The sequence below is a fragment of the Oryctolagus cuniculus genome, chromosome X (assembly GCF_051225735.1).
Source record: "Oryctolagus cuniculus isolate XC-2025 breed Fujian yellow rabbit chromosome X, ASM5122573v1, whole genome shotgun sequence".
NCBI lineage: Eukaryota > Metazoa > Chordata > Mammalia > Lagomorpha > Leporidae > Oryctolagus > Oryctolagus cuniculus.
The window spans coordinates 34,361,884-34,387,352 of record NC_142888.1 but is presented as its reverse complement, the minus strand read 5'-3'; the positions used below and the strand labels follow the sequence as shown (position 1 = coordinate 34,387,352).

Sequence of the window (25,469 nt, the reverse complement as noted above, 5' to 3'; positions counted from 1 at the left end):
CTTCCTCCTCCTCCTCCTTCTTCCTCCTCCTCCTCCTTCTTCCTCCTCCTGCTCCTCCTTCCTCCTCCTCCTCCTGCTCCTCCTCCTTCTTCCTCCTCCTCTTCCTTCCTCCTTCTCCTCCCTCCTCCTCCTCCCTCCTCCTCCTCCTCCTTCCTCCTCCTCCTTCCTCCTCCTCTTCCTTCCTCCTTCTCCTTCCTCCTCCTCCTTCCTCCTCCTCCTTCTTCCTCTTCCTGCTCCTCCTCCTTCCTCCTCCTTCTTCCTCCTCCTCCTCCTTCTTCCTCCTCCTCCTCCTCCTTCCTCCTCCTTCTTCCTCCTCCTGCTCCTCCTTCCTCCTCCTCCTCCTGCTCCTCCTCCTTCTTCCTCCTCCTCTTCCTTCCTCCTTCTCCTTCCTCCTCCTCCTTCTTCCTCCTCCTCCTTCCTCCTCCTCCTCCTCCTCCTTCTTCTTCTCTCTGCCTTCCAAAACGTGACTCCTGCACATGAGTGGCCCCTCAGAGTTATTTTACAGAAGCACTGCTTGGCCCATCCCAGGGCCCCCTTCAATGATTTGTGTTGCTATCTCAGAGAACTGCTAATTTCCCCTCAAAGAGAAGCAAATACTTATAGCTGGGAGCAGAGGAGTACCTGCTATTTCACTAAAGCGCAGTAAAAATGGAAATGCCATTTTTGAGAACACCTATTCAGTACCAGGCACCACTAAGCCTTTAACATGGATTACCTAGCTCATTATTTCTTAGCACAACTCTCTGGATGAGGTGTTATTATTATCTCCATTCAACAGAAGAGATAACAGATACAGAAAGTTTAGGTGCCTTGCTCAGAATCACACAGCTGGTAAGCAGCAGAGCTAGGATATGAATTTAGACCAGGCTGACTCCAAGGCCCATGTTGTTGTTACTGTGCCAGTACTGGGGTCTGGCAGTAGCCACAGCCTTTTAATAAGCCCTAAGTGCAAGGGGCCCTGTCTTATTTGACTTTCAAGTTCTCTCACAGTGGATGTCAAATAGTAGAAACTTAATAAATCTTTCATGAATGAGTCTATCAGTGAAGAAGTTTTCCATTCATTCATTCAATAAATATTTATAAATGTGCCAGGTAACTCTAGATAGAAGCTGGTGTTGCACTCACAAAAAGGAAACTTGAGGCCGGCGCTGTGGCATAGCTGGTAAAGCCGCCACCTGCAGTGCCACCATCCCATATGGGCACCGATTCGAGTCTCAGCTGCTCCACTTCTGATCCAGCTCTCTGCTATGGCCTGGGAAGGCAGTAGAAGATGGCCCAAGTCCTTGCGCTCCTGCAGCCACATGGGAGACCTGGAAGACGTTCCTGGCTCCTGGCTTCGGATCAGCGCAGCTCCGGCCGTTGTGGCCAGTTGGAGAGTGAACCATAGCAGATGGAAGACCTCTCTCTCTGTCTCTCTCTGTGTATGTAACTCTTTAAAATAAATAAACAAATAAATCTTAAAAAAAAGAAACTTGTGGAACTTACATGCTAACTGGGGAGAAATGTTTATAATAAACCAACAAGAAAACATCAGCTAGCGATGACTTCTCTGAAGCAAAAAGCACACGATGCCATTCAGAATGACTGGGAGGTCCAGGCAGGTGTCTGAGTGACAAGAAGGGGTTAGTCATGTGAAGATCTGATGGAAGTACATTTGAGAAAAACGAAAGAGCTAGTGCAAAGTCCCTGAGGCAGGAATAACCTTGGTGTGTGTGAGAGAAGAATTGGAAAACAAAACAAAAAAAGATGATGTGCTAGGAGCAAAAGAAGGGCTGAAACGACAGAACTGTGTTGTCTCACAGTTCTGGAGGCTGCAAGTCCAAGATCAAAGCCTCAGTAGTGTTGGTTCCTTCCAAGGCCTGTAAGGGAGGTCACTCCCCTAGCTTCTGCTGATGTGCTGGCCACCTTTGGCATTCATGGGCTTGTGGAAGCTCCACCCCAATGTTCGCCTTTGGCATCACATGGCAGGCTCCCTGTGTGCACATCTGGGCCCACATTTCTCCTTCTTAGAAGGATACCAGTCATGTTGGATTAGCAGTCCACCCTAGTCCAGTGATCGCATTCTATCTCAGTTGTATCTGCCACAACCCTATCTCCAGGTAACGTCCCATTTTGAATTTCTGGGGGTTAGGATTTCAACAGCAATGTTTGGAGGACACAATTTAACACACACCATGAGGTTAGTGAGACATACCAGATGAAGGTCACAGAAGGCTCTGAGACCCGGGGAAGGGACTTGGATTTGCTTTGCATGTAATGAAAAGTCACTAAAAGCTTTCAAATCAGACAAGTGAGATGATTTGACTTATGTTTGCAAAGGATCATGCTGGTTGCTCTGTTATATTATGAGACAAAACAGCCCCCTACGCTTGCATGAGTCATAGGGCTCCTCTGCTAGGGATGGGAATTCTCATTATAAGAAACAACCACTTACTGGATCTGAGGCTTTACTTTTCATTGTTTATCACTAGTTCATGGGAAAAAAAAAACAAATTTAGCTTGCAAGTGATGGGATGAACACATCCTTATAACCACATATAAAAATATTATTCTTGAGGCATGCATTTAGCCTAGTGGTTGAGATGCCCATGTCCCACATCAAAGTACCTGCGGCTCCAAATCCTATGATGTTCCACTTCATCTATCTTCTATTCTATCTGTAGCCTCCTGAATCAAGATCCTAAAACGGTCTATCTAGAAACCCCGGCAGTGGGTAATATGTAGGTAGGGAGGCCTCCTCAAGCCAGCAGCTTGAGGCCTAAAGGAACCCCAAAGCGGCTTTCTCTTACCCTGAATGTCGCTCTCTGCTCAGAAGCCTACTGTTGTTTTGGAAAGGAAGCGCTTACTTGTGGTTGTTTGCGCATTGCTCTTATCCCACATCCTAGGAGCAGCTGAGTGTTTAGTAGGAGGAAACTAAGTCTGGGGGAGAGGTCTTGGAGTTCAAGACAAGGGCAAGGCCACTGGGAAGGAGCTCTGGAGACCTGGAACTGGGTTCTGCAGTGTAGGAGCCGGAGAGCCCTGAGCACAGACACCATGTTTCTTGGTTTGCCTGCCATAGGACCAGTTACACGCATTTTCCTGGATAATGATTAATTACCGAGGGAGAGACTGGAGCCCTTCTTTCCCCATTGTTTTCACCTGCTTCATTGCAGACACCGAGTTAGGGCAGGGACCATCTTGAGCCTGCAGGATTTTTAACAAGAAAAGCCCACATTTGGTTATATACATTAAAAAGGGAATGTCTGCTAACTCAGCAATACCAGGTTATTGAATGGTGTACTCCTAGCACCTAGCCATTATAGGTGTGAATTAATGCTTCTTGCCCTGTCTACCCCTCAGACACATTCCCCTCTAGCCAAACCTTAGCCACGCCAGTATTTTAATGATTGCACTGACATCTGGTGGTCATTGACAGGTTTTTCTCTGGGCAGCTTCTGTACGAGATGATGGATCGGTACTTACGTCACAGGCCAGCAAACGTTTATCTGAGCTCTACAGCAACTAGACATGGCAGACACTGTGATTCAGAGTTATGGATAGCTGGTAACAGAGGTTTTTTTTTTTTCTTAAGAGATACTTAGATTACAGGTAGGAATGGCAGCAGTGTGGAAGAGGCCCGATAAAATGATAAATACTAAGAAATGAAATTTTTTTGTGGGACTTCAGGCTTATGAGGGGATTACTTTTATACAGAGGTGTGCTTCCTTAAATGATATGAAGTAGGTCAAATTCCCCTAGTAAGAAGGTATTCTTAAATGAAAACTTGGACCTACAGCCCATTGTCTAAGGAGGAAGGAGGGTGGAGGAACAGTCAGATACAGGGAAATTGGGTAAAAAAAAAATAGAAAAGCCTACTTCAAAGTATAGTTTTCTGCACTCCAGCGAGGTGTGAAAAGGAAATGTTTATATATTCAGCCATTTCCCCAGGCCCCGCCCCACTTCACTCTCCACAATCACTTCAGAGGGTTTCTCCCAGAAGACACTGTGGTCCCAGTGCCCCATAATGAGGGTACTATGAACCCCAGAATTCACAGAAGGAACATTTTAATCACCCACCCTACTCCTTGCATGAAGTGACTGCAGGCAAAAGCCATGACCTTACATCATTAAAAGCTCCAAAGGAGAGCAAAAATACAGCCCCCAGCTATTTCTCATGTCATCAGTAAAGTTCACCAACAATGGATGAGACAGGAACACTTAAGCAGCCATGATGAATGAGGCATCCGGGAATGTGGAATGTCTCAGAAAATGCAGGCTGTCTCTCGTGCGTCTCCTTATGGCAACAGTATTACCGAATCTGGAAATGGAACAATAACTAAGGCCTTTGTCTTTTTAAGAAGTGAATCTGCCAGTAGGGGCTGCAGTTAACCTTTGCCGTCGCCCTCTCCCTGCCTCCATGTTCGATCAGAAAGGAATGCGGTACAGGGTTCGGGGCCCTCAGAAACACACAGGACACCAGGCTGGATAAGGCTGTGCTTTAATACATGCATAATTACAAATCTGTGCTAAGTGAAAATGTATAAAGCAATGGCGACCTGGGTTTGAGCCACACAGAGAAAGGGCTGGACGATCCCATTAACCTTTCTGCCAATATCCATTCCATTGCCTTGAGCATGATTGTTTCCATTTCAAACAATTTGCATAGCACTTCTCAAAGTACTTTCCAGTCATTGTCTCAGTTGATCCTCACAACAACCCTGTGAGGTAGGTAGGGCAATTAACACTATCCCCATTTTGCAGATGGGAACACTGAGGCACAGAGCGGTTAAGATCTCGAGGCTAGTTAGTAGAAGCGTAGGGAATAGAAACCAGGTCTCCCAACTCCCCAGTCCATGTCTTCCTTTTTAGACTGTGCTGCTATGCATGACCAGGGAGCAGAATGAAGTGAGCAGTGAGCCACGGCTTTGGTTCAGGCTGTGCCTGTGAACTGGGGAGAATAAAGCTAAGAAAGTATAGCTAAAGGGTTGGCAACACTCAGATAAATAACCGCTGTGAAGAGCTCAGCACCCAGCTTCCGGTGGCAACTCAGGCGCTGCTAGTTTTGGTTGAAGCTAGCGTCTGGATGCCTAGCTACTGCTGATGTCTATACACTGAGCTTCAGCTAAATTTCGACCAACTCCCAGGAATTCATAGGTCAAGGTCAGACATGTTTTCTTTGGCTACTGCAGTTGGAGCCAGCCCTACAAAGGAGCTTATTACAGAGATATCCAAATAGTGGCACATGGGCTGGAGCCTGGCCCCTCTAATTCTCCTGGTCTCAATGGCTCACCCAGTAGCTGGTATCTGTCCCGTAGCCAGAAATGAATGGGCAGAGGTAAGAGCAGGAGGCTGGCCTTGGTCAAACGAAGAAAGAGTCACCATCACAACATCATTGTCACCCTTAGATGACGTGACCAAGGTGCTGTTCGGGCCCATCTCCTTTCTGGCCTGTACCTGGTTAGCAGCATAGCTTCAAAAGACAGTTGAAGAGAACAAAATATTCAACACATCATTTTTATCTTGAGTGGAATAAGTTCTTAAGCATTACAAAGTCCCAAAGGACCAAATATATAATACAAAAGTAAATACTTATATAAAAAGCTGAGTACTTAAAAAGGCAGGATAATGAGTGAGGAGAGGGGACAAAGTGAAATGGACAGGCGGAAGGAACACTCTGGAAGGATTACATATTCTGGGGGACCCCCAGCATAAGGGTGAGGCTGAGCATTCCCACCCTATCAAATCATCGCTCTCCCCCACGCTGCCAGACTGCATTTCCCTCACCAGATCACAGCCTGCCCCTGAATCCCAAACCGATCTGGACTAGCAGTCACTAACTTCGCATGCCTGCCTTGGGGTCGCTAGAGCCCTCGGCACTCCTGGACACGTGTTGCTGGCTTTAGTTCAGACAGCGGGGCAACGCCCCGTTGTTCCCATCCGCTGAGAAGGAGCTTCCTTTCTCTCTTCTTAGAATGATCCTCCCCTTCCCCCAAGGTCCACCTTCAAAACAAAACGCTTCTAAAAGCTGAGAGGAACTTGAATCCAGGACGCTGGGAGGGGAGCAAAAGGAAGTGAGGTAGAAGGGGAGGGAGAGACGAGGACAGAGATGATTTTTTTAAAAATCCTTGTTTTCATAGCATCACATGCTGTTTCCCCTCAGAAGGCGAAACTGAGGCAAGGCATTCATTCATTCATTCAGTGGGTGTGCACACAGAGGCTGAAGACCCCTTTGGCAGGAACTTAGAGGTAGGAATCTATGACCGCAGGATCAGGCTGGCTGACCAGGGAGGTCCCATCCAACAAACGCAAACTCTACACAGCACATTCTTTCTTGAGTGATTTGGCAAAATCAGACCACGTTATAGAAAAACCACTTATGTCACTGACATCCCTTTAAAACTCTGCCCAGATCCAGAGGTTTAGAAATGAGAATGTGGCCAGCAAATGTCGGGGAGTAACTCAAAGTTGCTAACCCTCACTGTTTCCAGAATTTCTCTCTTTGGAGCAAACAACTAAAATTGAAGCAGAGCCAAGTTCAGCGATCACCACAGGTCCAATTGCACTGACTGAAGTTCAACTTTACACAGCCCCTGAGCTCGGATCTGAGGAACTCTGACTTTTTCTATTCAATATCTAATAAGGACATACTAGGGAGGCTAAAAATAGATTTCCAGAAAATCTTCCTAACACTAATCATTTATTTAGGCAATGACAACAGAAACCATATTCCTTCATGAACAGATGTTTTGGTTTATCCCTCTCCATAAAACTAGATTGCTCTTGAGTAGAACACTGCTTGGGGCTTCTAGTTTGCTTATGAAGCCTGGCCTTTGAGGCGGGGGATGGGGGGATTTGACTTTTTTCCCCTTGAGGCACATGATCAAGCAATTTCTGAATGCCAAGATGCAAGGGGTGGGGCATGAACTGGTTTTCCTCTCACCATCTCACACCATTCAGGAATTCTCTTAACGGGGTTTTCTAGTCCCTTCTCAAAGGGAATCAAGGCAATTGTAGAGATGTTTTTTTAAAAAATAAAGTTTCAGAATACTGAGGCTCAGACCACATATTTAGACATCTCTCCTTTAAAAAAAGTTTCAATATTCTCTTCCATTTACTTTCTAAATTCCTAATTTTTCTCAGTGCTTTCAGATGTTCAATACCCTATGCACCATGGGAAAATATGTTCTCCTGCATTCTTGGAACAGGTAGATGGCCTGCATCTCACTCTGACCCACTGTAGGTGAACAAGCTTCTCACAGGACAACGTAGTCATTCCTCAGTAAGCACTCTGGCAATATAAAGCACACTGGCTATTTCAAAATCTCAATCTTACCTTCACTATCATCATTAAACACTTCGCTTCAAGAATTGCACTGCTCTTGACTTACTTCAGAACAAAATCAACAGATAGTGTAGGGGAACAAGTATATCTTCCCACTTATCACCTAACACAGTCAACTAAAATCAAAACCCAACTCTAGTAGGTGACAGCACTGCTTCCGATATACAGCCATGGTTACTTTCCAGAGTGGACTCTACTGTACACTGCATGTTTAAATACAGATTTGCTCACCGCACACTTGCACACATGCACACGATTGTGAAATGCTTTGTAGCCTTAGACCACACTGAGTCCTTGTTACTTGATCACTCTCCTGTTCAAACAGAATTAAAGACCTGCTAGAGGAACATATACTGTGCTCTGCTCTTCCGGTAAAGGGTTTCAATTCAGCTTTTGGTGCCAAGACAATTGAATTGCTTTGCAGTTTAATCAGCAAATGAATCGCTTGCTCTGCCAGCTGGCAAATTCAAAGCCTCGTCAAGGTCAGATTATGCACCAGAGAATATCTGTTTTGTGGCTCACATCACCTCTACCCACAGCTCGGCTGAGCCAGGAATGCTACGGCCAGAAAGAAAAGCTTCATTACAGGTTTCTTACTCAAAAGAAATGAAGTCATTTAAAGTAGCCATTGTTTTCTGTTGTCAGCCACCTGCTTCTTCCCTCTAGTGTAACAAAGTATGCATTCCCGGTTTAGCTTCTTTACATTCAATTGAAGGTGTAAAGCCACCAAAAAATAGTTAGACTTTTACAGATCTATAGACTCTCACTCCTACCAGCTTATCTTCCCTTGGGAAATCCTAACTCTGTTTGAAGCATTTATTGACACTCTTTTGTTTGTAAACCCTTCCATATGCTGGTCATTTTCTTTCTTTTTTTTTTAATACCAAATAGACTAGTCTCAACTCATTCAGTTTCAAATCACAAGTTATCTAGTCTCCTGCCACTGAGCTATGTGGCCTTTTGAGGCTACCGACAGACCTCCCTATATTGGCTTTGTAGGTTAAGTAGGTCCAACTGTTCAACTGGCAATGGCAGAAAGAACATTTTCCTTTAACTCAGCAGAAGTCCAGGTGCTGAGCTTGCAGTCTAGCAGAGAGCTCGAGCCACAGCCAGCCAACCTTTGAGCCAAATCATAGGATTGGACGTACAGCGGACACCACACACTACAGCTACTTCTAGCGCATGAGCTACAAGGCTTCCTGAGAAACTGAGGTGAATGAACGAGATTTATCAGGAGTGAGGTATCAAAGGGCTATTTGTCTTTCTCTGGAGGGCCAACCGGTGCTTAGCATCTGGAAAGTTGACCTTGGCACAGTGTTATGTGATTTCTTGATTTTATTCTCTGAAGTAGCACCTTAACACTGGCTCAGCTGTCTAAAATCAAGAACAGAGCTAGAAGAAACACGAAAGCAAACAAGACACCCTCCATTGGGACTGCTGCACTATGAAATACAACCCAACCTTCCACTGCCATCAAATACCAGAAACAGTAACATTTCCTACTTGGCAAACTTCAGTGGGAAAGGATGGCTAATAAGATAGGCATTGAACCAGAAATATACAGATAAGAACTTTGATTTCGACACAATACACAGGGTAGCCAAGCATAGCGTCTCATCTCATATGAAGGAGTCAGTGGCATGGAAGAGACAAAAGACGTGAAGTGACGGAGCCATGACTAGGATATCACGTACCCTGGGGAGTTTTTCTCTTTTTCATTAAAAATGCTACTGTGATATACGGAGGAGGAGAAACTCTGGTGACTGATAATATTTTGCAGATAAACATTAAAATAAACCTTCGCTACCCAGTTCTGCTGGGCAATACAAGACTTTTAGAAAGATAAGAGCTAAGGGTGAAAAGTACTCCCATCAGGGATGAGCAACTTCTGGAATGAGGTATGCTGAGGTGTTTGCGGGGGAGGGTCACGCCAACAGACTGCTGATGCCAGGCTGGGAGGGTGGCGGCAAGTGCTGGCAGCAGAGTTGTACTCTGAGCAAGGCTGAACTCTCACCCCTGGCAGTGGTGTCTCACTGTCATGGGCATCTGGTAGGGAAACGGAGGCCTGGCAGCAGCAACTGGGTCACATGGCAAAGAAAAGGCTGTATGTCACCTCTGGGCCATGTGCCATGAGATTGCTGAGCCTTGGTTTACAATGTAACTAGCCTTGGGAGTTATTTTATTTATACACACACACACACACACACACACACACACACACACATATATATTAGGAATGATTAACCAGTCACAATGCTCAATCCCAAAGAGAGATTCAGTACTGAGGAGTAGGAAGGGGAACAGAATGGAAGGGGTGTCCTTGGAGGACATGGGTAAAAACTACAGAAAATTCAATAGTGGTTGGAATGGTGGCAGGGAGGGGGGTGGCTCTTTAAGACCACCAGGTGTCCCTGTGGCATGATGGCTTTGTGTTTTCCTACAATAAATGTGGGAAGAAATTGAGACTGGCACCTTTTCAACTGGATACAAGCACCTTTGGTGTCACCAGGCCTTGTCCACAGTCCTAGGTCTGAAGATGATCCTGAATTTTATTTAGAATTCGAAGGACCCTCCAGGGAGTCACAGCTGCCTATCCTGTCCCAACCCCTTGAATACAGCTGAAAATATCTCAAGCCTAATTCATACTCACAGGGATGACACTGGGAGGAGCCATGAGTGCCCACTTATTTTAGCCCTGGTGGTCTTTGTACAAAGGAATGCGTGAGGATGCAGATGCAGCTCTGAATCTTCCCTGGTTACCAGTATGCAATCTCAACGTGGTTCCCTTTACTGGTCTTCCATAGTCCAGAAGCCTAAAGCACCATCATTCACGGAGGAGGCTCTGGGTAAGAGGATTGGTTAGGACCTCACAGAAATGTGAAATTCCCAGTCATGGACTCTGCTGAGAACCTGACTAATCATTCGTTTCAAGGAAGCTGGAAGAAATCATTTCCTTGCTACTAACAAATTCATGGCAAAGTCCTTGCCTACTAGCTAACAAATACCATCTGGAAAACTACCCTTTTCGCAGACAAGGAGAAAGCTCTGTAACTTATCTTTGTGCACTTCAAAAGAGTACCAGGAACAAGCAAGCTATAAAAGTCAACCTCTCTAAATTTGCTTAGAGGAGATTAACCAAAGCAGCATTGTCTTAGAATCAGAAATTAAAATTAACATACACATACATATAACAAACTAATAATGCTAAGTATTGTAACAGGAACAAGGATAACATTTGAACTGAATCTTCACAGTCTAGAAAATACCATTGCTATTTTCCTTCTGGCTTTCTTTTCCATGGTTGGAAAAGCAAAGCCCCTTAAGTTTACACTTCATGTTCCACCAATGGCAATTAGATCCTCCCAAAGTGACTTTTTCATAAGATTCCTGCAGGCTATAGGTCTAGACGGTTTGGGAATTTTTCTTGCATAGTTTTCAGTGATTGCATATTGGCTAACGATTATTTCCCAAATTAAAAACAAATCTTAAAAACAAATAGAACTAAACCATAGTGATCTTGTTTACTCTTTCACGAAATCTTCCAAATTCATTATCAAGTAAGCCTAACTGTATTCTCTCCTAAAGAGAAGATTAATTTCCAGAGATTATGTAGTGCAACTGGTTAACTTGTAGGCAAGAGACAATGCACTAATATGACCTCACCATCCAAATATGAGAAATGTGTTTTGGGCACCCAGTTAATAAAATATATCCATGGTCTGCAATGTCCTTCCTGTTTTGGATCCAGAAGAACCCTATGATTCTAGTTGAAGAGAATAGAATCAGGATCTTGGTTTGCCATCTGTGCTATATGCTTTAACACATCCTTTTTGGTAATGATTCCAAGCAATCGCCTGAAAGAGAAACACAATTACAAAAAGACAAAAATAAATCTCTGGTTAAAACAGCATCCCCAAAGGTGATGTTTGTCCTCCTCAATTCTTTCTTTAAAACTTTGTCATTGTACACTTTATATGGTTTCAGAACGATGAGATTAACAGGAGTAAGATGTGTGCTCCAGGCAAATGGGACAATGTGTTGCTCCCTAACTGTAAGCAAACATCCTCTAGGTGTCAGATCCAATCATTTCCTTGGGTTTAATTATTCTTCTCTACAAGTATTAACCTTATTTACCTTACCTACTGCTCCCAATGGCCCTCTTCCAGAAGCCCTGACCTTGACCCTATGAGCCGGCAGTAACTGCCCTCCTCCCAGCAACAGCATGTTTCAAGTGGACCTCCGCTTTAGCTCTTGCCCTCTTCGCTATTACACCACACCCATGCGCACGTTCTTGCCTTCCCTCTAGCACTGCATGCTCCGTGAGGGCACAGAAGGCTCTTAGGCATTTTTGTGTCTCCCTGGAATTGAGTGGAATATATTCTTATGTGAAACAGGGATTCACTAAATATTGAATGAACCAGCTAGGATAAGTCCCCTTATTGATTTAAATCCTGGAAGATATGTGTTATATCGCGTTGGAATTTTAGAAGAGTAAAATTCTCACATAATTGCTGGATTAACATACCACGTTTGGGGAAAAAATTCACCCTACTTCTCACCATCTTCTCCTTCTCAATAAAATCTACAGGGCTTCCTTGACTGGATAATACGCCAGGAAGGAAAGAGCCTTGGGCTGGGCACTCAGAAGATGTATGTTGAAAGCTTACCTCTATGATGTATTAGGTGGGGACCCTTGTACAAATCACTAGCCCTCACCAACACTTGGCTTTCTCACCCTCAAGTGACAAGGGCCAACTACTAGGGTACTCCAAAAAGTGTGTGGAAAAATGGGGATGAACATATAAATTTATTTTGGTGTAAAAAAGATTTTGGATATAAAATTTTTTTTACAATACATGGAAAATACATATTATGGAAAAACTATGCATGGATTTCAGATCGGTTCTATATCAAAATAAACACTTCTAATTTCTTTTCTCCATGAGCTTTTTGACACAGCCTCATAGTACACACATGCTACCTGATTCCTGCACTCTCTGTGCACAAGAACACAGTTGTTTCCTTCGTAAAGGAAGAATCATGTTACTTGCAACGTACACCTGGCAGTTCATGCCCCTCAAACACTCTTTCTTCCCTAGCTCCTCTTCCATTCCTTATGATGATAAAGGAAACATACTCAGCTTCGTCTCTGAGCTTCAGAAAGGTCTAAAAGTGTTACTGATGTTCACTGACACTGGGTTGTCCTTCTTTCTCCCTCTACATTCGCTTTCCTTGCACAACCCAATTTACCTTCCCCAAGAGTTCTCACCCGTTGTGTGTGACGAGGCACTGCCGCAGTCCCAGCTTGCGGAAGATGTCCACTACAATCTCCATGGGTGTGAGGTCAGTCACCGTGAAGGGGCTGAGGTCCAGGATGTTCCGAAGCTTCAGGGTGGGTGGAGTGTATGGTGGCATTGGAGGAGAATGCTCAGTGAAATAAATGATGGACGTGCTCACAACCCCATCCTGTTTCTTTCGAGCATTTTCTATTTGAACAGAAGGGGGAGGGTGGAGTTAAAAATGGAAGTGCTAGTTCTGTCCTCTGGCTCCTCACCAATCCCCTCTTCCCCCTGCCTTCCCCCATTTCACACCCATTTACTGAGTGCTATACTGGATTCCATTGACCCCTTTCTGAAATCCTTACCAATTGAAATAATGAGATCTCTTCGGAGCACAAAACCCACAAGTCTTTGGGATTCCCGGGACACCACCACTGGGAAGCCACTGTAAGTGGTTTCACTGATTATGGTCTCTACATCTTCCACGGTCATACTGTCCTGAGTAAGGACAGTCAACAAAGGATCATTCCTCCGTGGCTTCATCACATCCATTGCCAGGGTCTTATGAGCAAACTCTTCTTTGGCTTCAAGAAAGGGGTATCCATTGAGACGGATGTGGGCATCATAGATGCCCTCTCGACCAAGAGCATCTGCCACCCACTTGCTTGTCATGGCTGCAGCCATAAGAGGCACAATGTATTCCAAGCCACCAGTAAGTTCAAACATTATGACAACAAGAGAAACAGTCATCCGAGTCACACCACCTGTAACAAAATAGACACAGGCTACCAACGGCAGGCAAGGCACAGGGGTTATTAAAATAAGGGGCCTGTCAGAGGCCTCCACCCAGGGAAGAATTATTTACCAGAAACAATGCCAGAATGGGATCTCACCTATAACTGCACACACCCCAGGGAGTGCCCTACACTTATGAGAGACATGACTCAGATTTCTCCAAATGACATCTATAGGAGTCTAAGATGCCTTCATGATTTTTAAAAAAGATTTATTTATTTATTTATTTGAGAGGTAGAGTTACAGACAGTGAGAGGAAGAGACAGAGAGAAAGGTCTTCCTTCCATTGGTTCACTCCCCAGTGGCCGCAACAGCTGGAGCTGCGCCGATCCGAAGCCAGGAGCCAGGAGCTTCTTCCCGGTCTTCCACGTGGGTGCAGGGGCCCAAGCACTTGGGTCATCCTCCGCTGCTTTCCCAGGTGCATTATTAGCAAGAAGATGGATCAGAAGTGGAGCAGCCTGGTCTTGAACCAGCTCCCAGATGGGATGCCAGTGTTAAAGGCAGAGGCTTAACCTGCTACACAACAATGCTGATCCAGATTATTTTTTTTAATTTGCCTATTGCTTCTTTTCCCTAATTATTTTTTTAATTTGCCTATTGCTTCTTTTCCCTAATTGTAAAAGTAATACATGCCCATTGTGGAAAATTGAGAAAATACAAAAGAAAGTCATTATTCATAAGCTCACTGTCAATAAATAAAAGCAGAATCAAAATTTTAAATGACATATTCATGTTTTTTCTATGCAAGAATATTTAACATAGGCAAGCTTATATTATTATGTCTAATTCACCACCATGTTTACCCATTATGTATTAGGAAGACTTTACATGTTACTAAGATTTATTCAACATCACATTTAAAAGATGTTAACCATATTAATATCATATCTAGGGGCTGGCACTGTGGCTTAGTGGGTAAAGCCGCTGCCTGAGGTGCCAGCATCCCATATGGGCGCCAGTCTGAGTCCCAGCTGCTCCACTTCTGATCCAGCTCTCTGCTATGGCCTGAGAAAGCAGCAGAGGATGGACTAAGTGCTTGGGCCCCTGAACCTGCATGGGAGGCCCAGAAGAGGCTCCTGGCTCCTGGCTTTGGCCTGGTCCAGCCCTGGCTGTTGTGGCCATTTGGAGAGTGAGCCAGCAGATGGAAGACTTCTCTTTCTCTCACTTTGCCTCTGTCTCCGACTCTCTGTAACTCTCTGGCTTTCAAACAAATAAATAAATCTTAAAAAAATCATATCTAAAGGCTGCATAGTATAACATCATATGGATGTATCATAAATTATTTAACTAGTCCCTTATCTTGCAAATTTAGATGGATTCTATTTTTCTTCTCTTATAAATAACACTGTGGGGGCCTGTGTTGTGGCGTAGCGGGTAAATCCACTGCATACAGTGCTAGCATCCCATATGGATGCCAGTTTGAGTCCGGCTGCACCACTTCTGATCCAGCTCTCTGCTATGGCCTGGGAAAGCAGTAAAAGATGACCCAAGTGCTTGGGCCCCTACACCCACATGGGAGACCCCGAAGAAGCTCTTGGTTCCTGGCTTTGGATTCACACAGCTCTGGCCATTGTGGCCAATTGGGGAGTGAACCAGCAGATGGAAGACCTCTCTCTGTCTCTGTCTCTGTCTCTTTCTCTCTGCATAACTCTGACTCTCAAATAAATAAAAAAATAAATAAACCTTTTAAAAATAAATAATACTATGATGTAAATATTGTATGGTTATCTGTGTCCACATTTCTTGATTATTTAGCCAGTGTGAGAGAATTTGCTTTCTTAAAACATTTGAAAAATAGGAAACTCAACCAGAAATGGATAGTCATTTAAACATTTTTTGCAGTCAATTGTGTTTATTACGTCTCTTCTTTTTTATGTCACCTAGGAAGCCACTTCTTTGAAATCAATGCAAACACTCCTCACCTAAGCAGGCTGCAGCCCCAACCATGGCATAGAGGCCAGGGGTGATACAATCAGCTCCCTGACTACACCAGCTGTTGAAGATGGTCCAGTCATGGTGGTAATAAGCCAGCTGTTCCATTCCCACTCCTAAAAGTCGCCCTGCTATAGCACCAACAGCCATGCTAGGGATAAAGAGGCCAGAGGGGATCTGTAAAGAGAAAGCAATAGATGGTCAGTGAGAAATGATGCCATTGCTCGGGGCATGGTAAGGGCTGGCGGACTGACCCCCTGCGAAGCAAACAGGCCAATGACAACGTAACTATGCACTATGCTAGCAAGTGGCTGTAAAGATGTATGTAACACTACAGGGACCAGAGGTTCTCTGGGACGTGCAGGCAAGGATGACTGCAAAAGAGCTTACCCTGATTCGGGGGTCCATCAGGCAAGAGCCTGAATTCTCCAGAGCAACACAGAACTGGAGGCAGAAATTAGGCCTTTCCCAAAGAAAAAGGAAAATAGATGGAGTTTCTCATATATGCAGACATTTCCCCCAATTCTGAATTCTAATGAACACTAACTATCCTTTTATTGACTACCTACCATGTTTAGTGCTGGATGCACTATATACAAGGTTTCATTGGGTCTTTGTAACAACCCCAGGGGGTAGGCATTATTATGCCCAAATGACAAGGAACCCAGAGTTCACAGAGGTTAAACAACCTCATCCAAGGTCAAGATTTAGTAAATTCTGGTGCTAGGATTTAAATGGAATGTTCACAACCATGTTCATATGTAGAATCGTAACCCATTGCTCACACACAAAGGATGGCTGGTGCATGAGGTTTCAGTTTATTTTGTAATGGTCTAAAGAAAGATTAAGCTAATATCATTTTAAAAGAGATAATGGCTGGTTGCATGGTTAATTGAATAAGGAACCTTCATCTATCAGCCTACTCTTTGCTTTGTCTCTTAGGATACCGTTGTGAATTTGTAATATTCAGGACTAATCAAAACAGTATTTTTTATTTTAAAATAGCCTGTGTTTAACTCTGGAATGCATTTGAAACTGTGCTTTAATGGTTTCCAAATCCCCTTTCAATGGCAAAATGAAACTACGAGGTACAAATGAAGTCAAGAAGTACTGCAAGAACCTCCAGCATCTCCATCCAGTCCCTGTGTTGAGGGGATGAATGGTGCTATCTCAGAGATTTCAGGACTGCCCAAATTCAGTTGCTGCATCTTATTTTCTGGTTTCAATTTCTACTTCCCTAAAGCATACAGGGAAACAACTTGGCAGCTGGATGCTAAAGAAAAGAAACCAATAGGCTGGTGCCGCGGCTCAACAGGCTAATCCTCCGCCTGCGGCACCGGCACACCGGGTTCTAGTCCCGGTCGGGGCGCTGGATTCTGTCCCGGTTGCCCCTCTTCCAGGCCAGCTCTCTGCTGTGGCCCGGGAAGGCAGTGGAGGATGGCCCAAGTGCTTGGGCCCTGCACCCCATGGGAGACCAGGAGGAAGCACCTGGCTCCTGGCTTCGGATCAGCGCGGTCCGCCGGCTGCAGCGGCCATTGGGGGGTGAACCAAGGGGAAAAGGAAGACCTTTCTCTCTGTCTCTCTCTCTCACTGTCCACTCTGCCTGTCAAAAAAAAAAAAAAAAGGAAAAAAAAGAAAAGAAACCAATAAAAACTTAGGGAGGAGGAGGAAAACTCCTTAACAAATTTTCCTTTCTAGTTTGTCTTGAAATGTGAAAACAGTAACAAATACTTAAAGTAAAACATGTCAGTCTGATGTCTGCTTTTTAAAAACTTGATACAGAATGACTGTATATATTTATGGAGTTGTTTATGGGGTACAGGATGATATTTTGATACTGTACACACCATGATGATCAAATAAGTGTGATTAGTATATTCATCACCCTAGACATTTATTGTTTCTTTGGGTCAGGACCATTCAAAATCCTCTCTTCTAGCTATTTTGTAATATACAATACGTTATTGTGAAATAGTCACCCTACTGTACTATACGACACTAGAAGCTAGCTCTCCTTTTGAATTTTGTTTTTGTATCCCCTTAACCATCTCTTTTTTTAAAAAAAAGTTTTATTTTATTTATTTGAAAGAGTTACAGAGAGAGGTAGAGCCAGAGAGAGAGGTCTTCCATCCACTAGTTCACTCCCCAGATGGCCGCAACAGCCAGAGCTGAGCTGATCCGAAGCAGGGAGCTAGGGGCTTCCTCCAGGTCTCCCACGTGGGTGCAGAGGCCTAAGGAGTGTGGCTATTCTCCAATGCTTTCCCAGGCCACAGCAGAGAGCTGGATCGGAAGTGGAGCAGCCGGGACATGAAACGGTGCCCATATGGGATGCCAGCACTGCAGGCTGGGGTTTTAACCCACTACACCACAGTGCTGGCCCCAACCATCTCTTTTCTATCCCTCTCTTCCTTCTCGCCTTCTCAGGTTCAGCTTACCTCTGGGCGTTCTGCTCTCTGCTTTCTTTGAGATCAACTTTTGTTGTTTCCATATATGAGTGAGAACATGCTGCTATTGGCTTTTGATAGTTTGACAATTAACTTCAGATCACCTATGGAATATATCCCCTTGGTTGACAACTGAGCATTAATACTAACTGTAAAAAATACATTTAGCTTGGAGCTGTTGTAAAGCCACTGTCTGCAGTGCTGGCCTCCCATATGGGTGCCAGTTTGAGTCCTGGCTGCTCCACTTCCGATCCAGCTCCATGCTAATGTTCCTGGGAAAGCAGTGGAAGATGGTGCAAGTCTTGGACTCCTGCACCCACGTGGGAGACCTAGAAGAAGTTCCTGGCTCCTGACTTCAGATCAGCACAGCTCTGGCCATTGTAGCCATTAGGGGAGTGAACCAGCAGATGGAAGACATCTCTCTCTCTCTCTCGCTCTTGCTCTCTCTTTGCCTTTGCTTCTCTGTAACTCTGCATTTCAAATTAAAAAAATCTTAAAAAAAAAAACAATTAAGCTCCATAATGGATTGAACTACATGAAATTGCAATTTTAGTGGTCAAAATGGCTGAGTATTATATTTTATGGGTAAACACTAAAAAGCAACCCTGCTAATATTGTGTTGGTCAGATATTGTAATAAAAATCACACTGGAAGAAATACCTCATTATCCTTTTTGAGAGGCAAACTGTGTTTCCCACAGAAAAAGCAAAAAAAAAAAACCACTTTTGCTAAAATTTCATCACTGAGGTTTGCATGGGGCCCCAAACTAGGTTTGGACAACTTGAGATAGGTGTACAATTGTCAAGAAAGTTATTAGAACAAGTGTGGGTGAAAGAGGCTTTGGGGGATGGAGGAGTAATGTTGGGGGAAAGGTGAAAACATCACATGAGCTATCAGAATTGCACAATACGATGGCTTTGCCTTCTAAAACTCATAGCCACACACACACACACACACACACACACACACACTCAGCCACTGAGTATCAAAAGAATTGCTCACCTTCATGCCAAAGGTGAATATAGTAATGACGATTTTCAGTATGAGTGCCAGAGCCAGTTGCCACATGGCATTGTAAACTCCTACACCGGCTGGTCTGTCAGGCAGGTCAGCTCCCTTGCTTGTGTTGAAACGGTTCTCATAATCACAGAGCTTGGAGGAATCCAGAAGGCCACAGTCATTGAAGAGCTCCGAAATGAGCTCACTCGTGCTCATTCGGGTGTATTCATTGGGGAAGGCCAGGATGGCAGTGATGGCTGTCACGATGAGTACCTCGATGACAGGATATTTGCCCAGCTGGGTGGTCTTCCGCTTCCGACACCAGGCAATGTTTGTGCGGATAAACAGAGCTCCCCACAGGCCACCAAATATGCCCAGCAAGATGAACGGGACAAGCTCAAAGAGATGCCATGGGGTGTGAAACTCCACGTAAAACAGAACCAGGCGGCTGTTCCCAAATGGATTGATGGATCGTAGAGTAAAGGCTGCCACCAATGCAGCAAAGAACGAACGCCACAATGTTTTGAGGGGGAAATAGTAGCTGACCTGTAAGACAGAAAGGGGGGTAGGGAGAAGCGACCTTGGTCAACATGCAGAAACTGAGCAGTTGGTACTGCAGGCAGTAGAGGACAGGATGAATATCTGCCCAGAGACATGGGAAATCACAGAGCCCGGAGCCCGACAGAACACTCAGGAATGGCCATGTACGTGGATACTGGGTCTGAATTCCTGAGACAAAAGCATGTGCGTGCTCTACACACAGGCAGAAGCTGTTACCTCTTCTAGGCTGAATAATACACCGCCAATAGGTGCCCCAAAGGCAACAGATACACCAGCAGCTGCTGCAGCTGACAACACCTACAATATAAGACTCAAAATTAGTCAAAGAGGAATGCTACATTCCTACATTCAATCACATTTTCATCAGGAATATTAAGGGTTCATAAACATTTTTTTAAAAAATCTACATGCTTCCTATCATCAAAAACGATGTTTGATGTCTATGTGAGAGCCAACAATGTATACGAAATTTTAAATTCTGACACACACATGATTCACAGGCTTGAACAAAGAGGGGTCTTTCCACTGTCATTCATTTAGGCATGAGCTTTATCCTAAATTATGTCCCCAACCCCCCCATATTCCCAATTCAGTAACTGAATTCAAGTTTGTAGATCTATGTATTCACCACTTATGTGAAGTATTTAGTGATGCACTGACACAGCACTTTGTAAAGGAATGCTATCTAGGTTTTTTTTTATAAAGGCACAGTTTTTACTTTTTATTTTTATTTAAAGATATATTTATTTAATTGAAAGGCAGAGTTAGAAAGGCAGAGGCAGGGAGAGAAAGAGAGAAAGTCTTCCATCTGCTTGTTCACCCCCCAAATGGCCACAATGGCCAGAGCTGGGCTGATCTGAAGCCAGGAGCCAGGAGCCAGGAGCTTCTTCAGGATCTCCCATGCAGGTGAAGGGGACCATCTTCTACTGCTTTCCCAGGCCATCAGCAGGGAGCTGAATAGGAAGTGGAGCAGCCAGGACTCGAATCTGCGCCCATATAGGATGCTGGCGCCATGGCAGGTGCTTAACCTACTACACCACAGTACCAGCCCCTCTATTTTCTTAAGAAGTCAATGATTTTGTTTCCTGGAGAAACAGCCAACTCAAACTCCCTTCTCATTTACAAGGAACAATTTCAGCAAAAGTGCCCATTTCATAGACTGAAAGTAGCCAGCAGTCTGTAGCTTCAAACCTGCCTCCACACATACAAAACCAAAACCAACCAACAGTTTATTCTTGCCTATTAAGATGGGTTTTCTACTCTTTAACTTCTGTTGTACACTAGGCCTGTTTAACAGTCTCATCAATCTAACAATGCCTTTATGACCCTCTACACACTAAATCAAGCTAAACACTTGATTAAGATTTCCCTGTCTCTCTCCTGCTACCTCTCCTCTCCTTTCTAATTGTGCCAGGAACTTTCTCCCCTTGAACTATCAAAATGTATTTCATATTTCAAATCTCAACATCTTTGGTTTCCTTCGGGGTCTTGTGGTTAATCTTTCTTGTTTCCAGAAGAAATCAATAGATTCCTGTTTTGTGAAAAATCTTTCTTAATGAAATGACCTTGGTCTGTACCCATTCCCTATGTAATTTCTTTATACTTGAAGGAAAATAAAATAAGAGGCATCATTTTCTTAGGTTCTTCATTATAGCAGGACAGAAGTAACCAGTGACTTGGAATATTTTTTTAAATGTTCTTCCTCCTGAAAATAGCACACATTACCAACTGCAAAAACATCACAGCCGCTACAGGCATGTGTGGTGAGATTAATAGGTTAAGGCAGAAGGCAGACACGGGTCTGTTAGAGAGAAGCTCAATCCAGTATGGTATTAAGAAGAAATAAAAGATGAGAAGGCCGGAGCCGACACCATGGCGCAGCAGGTTAATCCTCGATCTGCTGTGCCAACATCCTATATGGGTGCCGGTTCTAGTCCTGGCTGCTCCTCTTCCAATCCAGCTCTCTGCTATGGCCTGGGAAAGCAGTGGAGGATGGCCCAAATCCTTGGGCCCTGCACCCGCATGGGAGACTGGGAAGAGGCACCTGACTCCTGGCTTCAGATCGGTGTAGCTCTGGTCGTTGCAGCCATTTGGGGAGTGAACCAGCAGATGGAAGACCTCTCTCTCTCTGTCTCTCTCTCTCTCTCTCGCTCTCTCTCTCTCATTGTAACTCTACCTCTCAAATAAGTAAATAAAATATTAAAAAAAAAAGATGAGAAGGCCAACACATGAAGCATGCTACATTTATATCCATTCTTCCATAGGAATAGACAGCTTCCTTAAGAATTTTTGTAAACCTTTTTGTAGTAGAAGCAACACACACTTGGACAGAATTATGCACAATGAAAAGAAAAGCCTTACGTCTCCTTCACTACCACTTCACTCTCCCACTCACCAGAGGTAGATGTTTTTACCAGTTTGGAGCAAAGCCACTTTCTAAGCATTTTCTATCTAAGTGAATATATGCATGCTTTTTAAAAACATGAATTGAATTACCATATATATATATAAAATTCAGAGACTGTTTTTTAAACTTAACAATGTTTTATAGTGAGAATTCCATGTAAACATGTAGAGAGCTGTCTCCTTTATTAATGCTTGTATAGTATTCTATAGTATGGACAGAATTTTATTTAGCTGACCCATCCCCTATTGATGGACATGTTGGTTGCTTCTGTTTTCACTGTGCTGAGAAACTCTGCACGGGCTATCCCCATACACTTCTGTGCATACACATGGTAGGATGGCTGTAGGATAAAGGTGGAGTTGCCATGTCAAAGGGTATTTGCATCAATATCAGTAGAATCCTTCAATTCCTACTCCTAAGACTATATCATTTATGCTCTCACCCAGAAAGACTACAGAGCTCATTTGTTTCTTACCTCTCTTCGCTTGGCTTCGTTCTTCCTGTATTTGTTGAATCGGTGGCAGAGGATATTCCCACAGCAGCAAGCCACGTGCACTAGGGGGCCCTCTTTGCCCAGGCTCAAGCCAGATGACACTGCCAGCACCAAGGTGATAGTTTTGATAACCAGGGTCCACTTACCCAAGTAGCCCCTAATAATGAAACCACTCAAGATCGTTTTTATCTGCAGAAATACAGAAAGGATGAATACAGACTGAGGAAGTAAACAAGGCTAAGGGAAGCAAAAATCCGAATCTCATGACAGAAACCGCATCTTTTGAACAAGTAGCACACAAACACTTGACCTACAGTGCTCTCAGTTTGGAAGGGAGCCTAGGAGCTCAAAAAAGCAGGAATTATTCAAGCTTTCCTGTTCCTTTTTGGGGAAGGGGGTGTGGTGGCACTGGCTATCTGGGCAGAGAAGGGGCAGAGGGATGGAAAGATGTTCTCCTTTACAAAATAGTGGCCCACGAGGTGTGTTCTGAGAGGGCAAGGTTAACGTTCCTGAAACCGCCTTAAACATTAGGTACAGCCTTGATTCCCTGCCAAAGACATCTGTGTCTACTACTTGCTCCGGAAACAGTGGATTCAGTCACTGTCAAGCCATCTAAACCAAAGATGTTAGAAATAGGTTTTAACCACCCCCTTCTAGCATAAACCATACACACTGTAGGAAAGGTAAGAAAACGGTTTTACTCATTCTGCTCTAACAAAGTTAACAAGGCCACTACTTTTTCAGGTCAGAATCATGGGATCTAGGCTGGAAGCTTGTTGGGTGGGGGGCACAGGAGGTGTTAGGGAACACAGTGCAAGAGGGACCTTCAGGAGGCTCAAGAATCAACCACCTCTAATTTCCAGGTAGCCCCAGCTGACAGGAGAGTTGAGGACAGTCCCAGAGGGGTCTTAGATGACCTCAGGATCAGATTCTGTTTAATCGTCACCAAATGTTGGTGTTTGCCATGATAATATTAAAAGGACTTAACCAAAAATGATTCATACCATTATAATTTTAAGAGACTCACCTCAGGGATTCCAGAGCCACAGGCATAAGGTGCAAACACCTTCACCAGAGACACGGCCAGGAAGGCAAATAGGAGAGCCCACAGGACGTACATGAAGTAATTCACTATGTAGGCAAACGCTCCCTGGAACAGCAGGAAAGAAAGATTGCTTTAACTTAGCCAGCCTCAGTGAGGCATGCAGCCCTTCTGAGTAGTGGTTTTTCAGGAGAGAAGATAAAAAAGAAAAAGAGGGGCTGCTGTTCGGGCACAGAGGCTTAAGCTACTACCTTGGATGCTGGTGTCCCATATGAACACCGGTTCAAGTACCAGCTGCTCCACTCCAACCCAGCTCTCTGCTATGGCCTGAGAAAGCAGCAGAAGATGGCCAAGTGCTTGGGCCCCTGAACCCACGTGGGAGACCCAGATGAAGCTCCTGGCTCCTGACTTCAGCTATGGCCTGGCCCAGCCCCAGCCACTGTGGCAATCTAGGGAGTGAACTACTTGATGGAAGATACTTTCCCTCTCTCTTTGCAACTCTGCCTTTCAAATAAATAAATAAATATTTAAAAAAAAAAAGGAAAGAGAGCAACATTAAATTACTCAAATGTTTCTTTCACATGGTCAGCCAAGTAACTAGGTGAAACTCTAGTACTGAAATGACATGTTTTGCTACACCCAAAGGGAAATTTACACCAGATTCCAAGGATGGACAAGGAGGAAGAGCAAACTGAAAACCTGAAACAAAATCCACATTCTAGAGGAGTGTTTTGACAGGTTTTATAGTGAAATATCTAGGATTCCATGCCAATTTTATCAAGAGTAAGTCTTAGCCCTCACATCCAACTCTTTTTTGTGAAATGGCAGAACCTGGACTACACATTTCAAGTGAACACTGGCTTTGAAGTTCCCTTTAATTCACCTTTGGCTACTGACCTTGGTGTCAAATTCTCACAGGAGGTTACAGTGATGAATGAAAATTCCAGGCTGTTGCTTCTTTTTAATTATGTGTATCTAAGACGTACCATATGATATTCTGATATATATTACTACAGTCAAATAAATTCAAATATCTAGTACCTTGCACACTTTTTTTAAAGCAAGTAAACATGTTAGCCAGGTTTAATGAAGAGAAATACATCTGACAGATTAGGCAGGCACCTCAGGGTAGAACTAAGAGCTCACAGTTACCTTTCTTCGTGTATGATAAGGACACTTAAAATCTCTTAGTAAACTTTCAGGATATGTATGATATTGTGAACATGCTGCAGCCCTAGATTTAATCATCCTACCTAACTGCAAATTTGTATCCTACTTTTTTACCCATTTCCTCCTCTCCACGCTCCCACCCCCATGCCCTAGTAATTGTCCATCTATTTATTCTCTTTCTATGTATCCATCTTTTTTTTTGGATTTCACATATAATGCTTACATCTTGGCAAGAATTTCACTACCACAGTCTTAGCAACAAGTATACAAGTAGAAAGTTTCAGGTTCTGATGATGTCAGATATTCCAAAGAATCAAATGGGAATAGCTATTTCTAAAATGCAGGTAGAATCCTTTTGAGACTATTCTCTTGTGCTAACGAAGTATGTCACTCAAGAAATAGAGTTCTGACCACTACTAAGGATTCACCAACATTTAAAGAGTTTGCAAAAAGTCATGCCTTACCAAAAAAAAAAGCAATTTTGAACGTTAGGAGGTTACACTTGCTATTAAAAATATTGAGTTAAAACTCACTCAAATTATATGAGATACAACATTTGATGGGATTTTGAGTTTCCAAAAACATAAAACACTATGAAAATGATTCATTGACCTAGATAAGGGGAAAGAGGATGTTCAGGATATTTCTGAGTCTGAAATTTGATACAGGTTTTTCCACTATCTTGCTCCCTCAGAAAAAGAGATAATTGCTATGGCTTTGCCTTTCAAATGCAGCAAGGGAGGAAAGTTCCAGAGGGAGGAAACAAAGAGGGAAAGGGAGTAAAAGGAAAAGTAACTGGAACTGGCTAGAGTCAGAGACCAGGAGGCCAAATTCTTGGCAGGAAAAGGCTTCTTAAGACCTGGAAGACGCTTTGCCCAGGCAAGGATTCCATTCATAAAATAGAGCCAAAGAAATCTGTCCTTCCTGCAAATCTTAAGCTTCAGTTTGAAAGTGACTGCTGGGACTCTGACAGGCACACAGCTAAAGCTACAAAGGGTAAGCAACAGGAGGCGAGGGGGGGGTGCT

At 43.9% G+C, this 25,469-nt stretch overlaps 1 protein-coding gene across 6 annotated transcripts in view; it reads right to left on the bottom strand.

The window, feature by feature from the left end:
- Window positions 1-4,461: 4,461 nt before the first annotated feature.
- CLCN5 (Cl-/H+ antiporter 5) overlaps window positions 4,462-25,469 on the bottom strand; it is a 176,513-nt gene continuing 155,505 nt past the window's right edge. For 5 of the 6 annotated variants that reach the window (XM_008272337.5, XM_089323639.1, XM_089323640.1 and 2 more), the window contains 8 exons: window positions 23,259-23,381; window positions 22,214-22,420; window positions 19,548-19,628; window positions 18,774-19,316; window positions 15,318-15,504; window positions 12,966-13,364; window positions 12,591-12,807; window positions 4,462-11,175 (listed from right to left, as the gene is read on the bottom strand). In XM_008272337.5, the coding sequence (XP_008270559.1) occupies window positions 11,085-11,175; window positions 12,591-12,807; window positions 12,966-13,364; window positions 15,318-15,504; window positions 18,774-19,316; window positions 19,548-19,628; window positions 22,214-22,420; window positions 23,259-23,381 (1,848 nt within the window). In that variant the 3' untranslated portion in view covers window positions 4,462-11,084. 6 annotated transcript variants of the gene reach the window in all.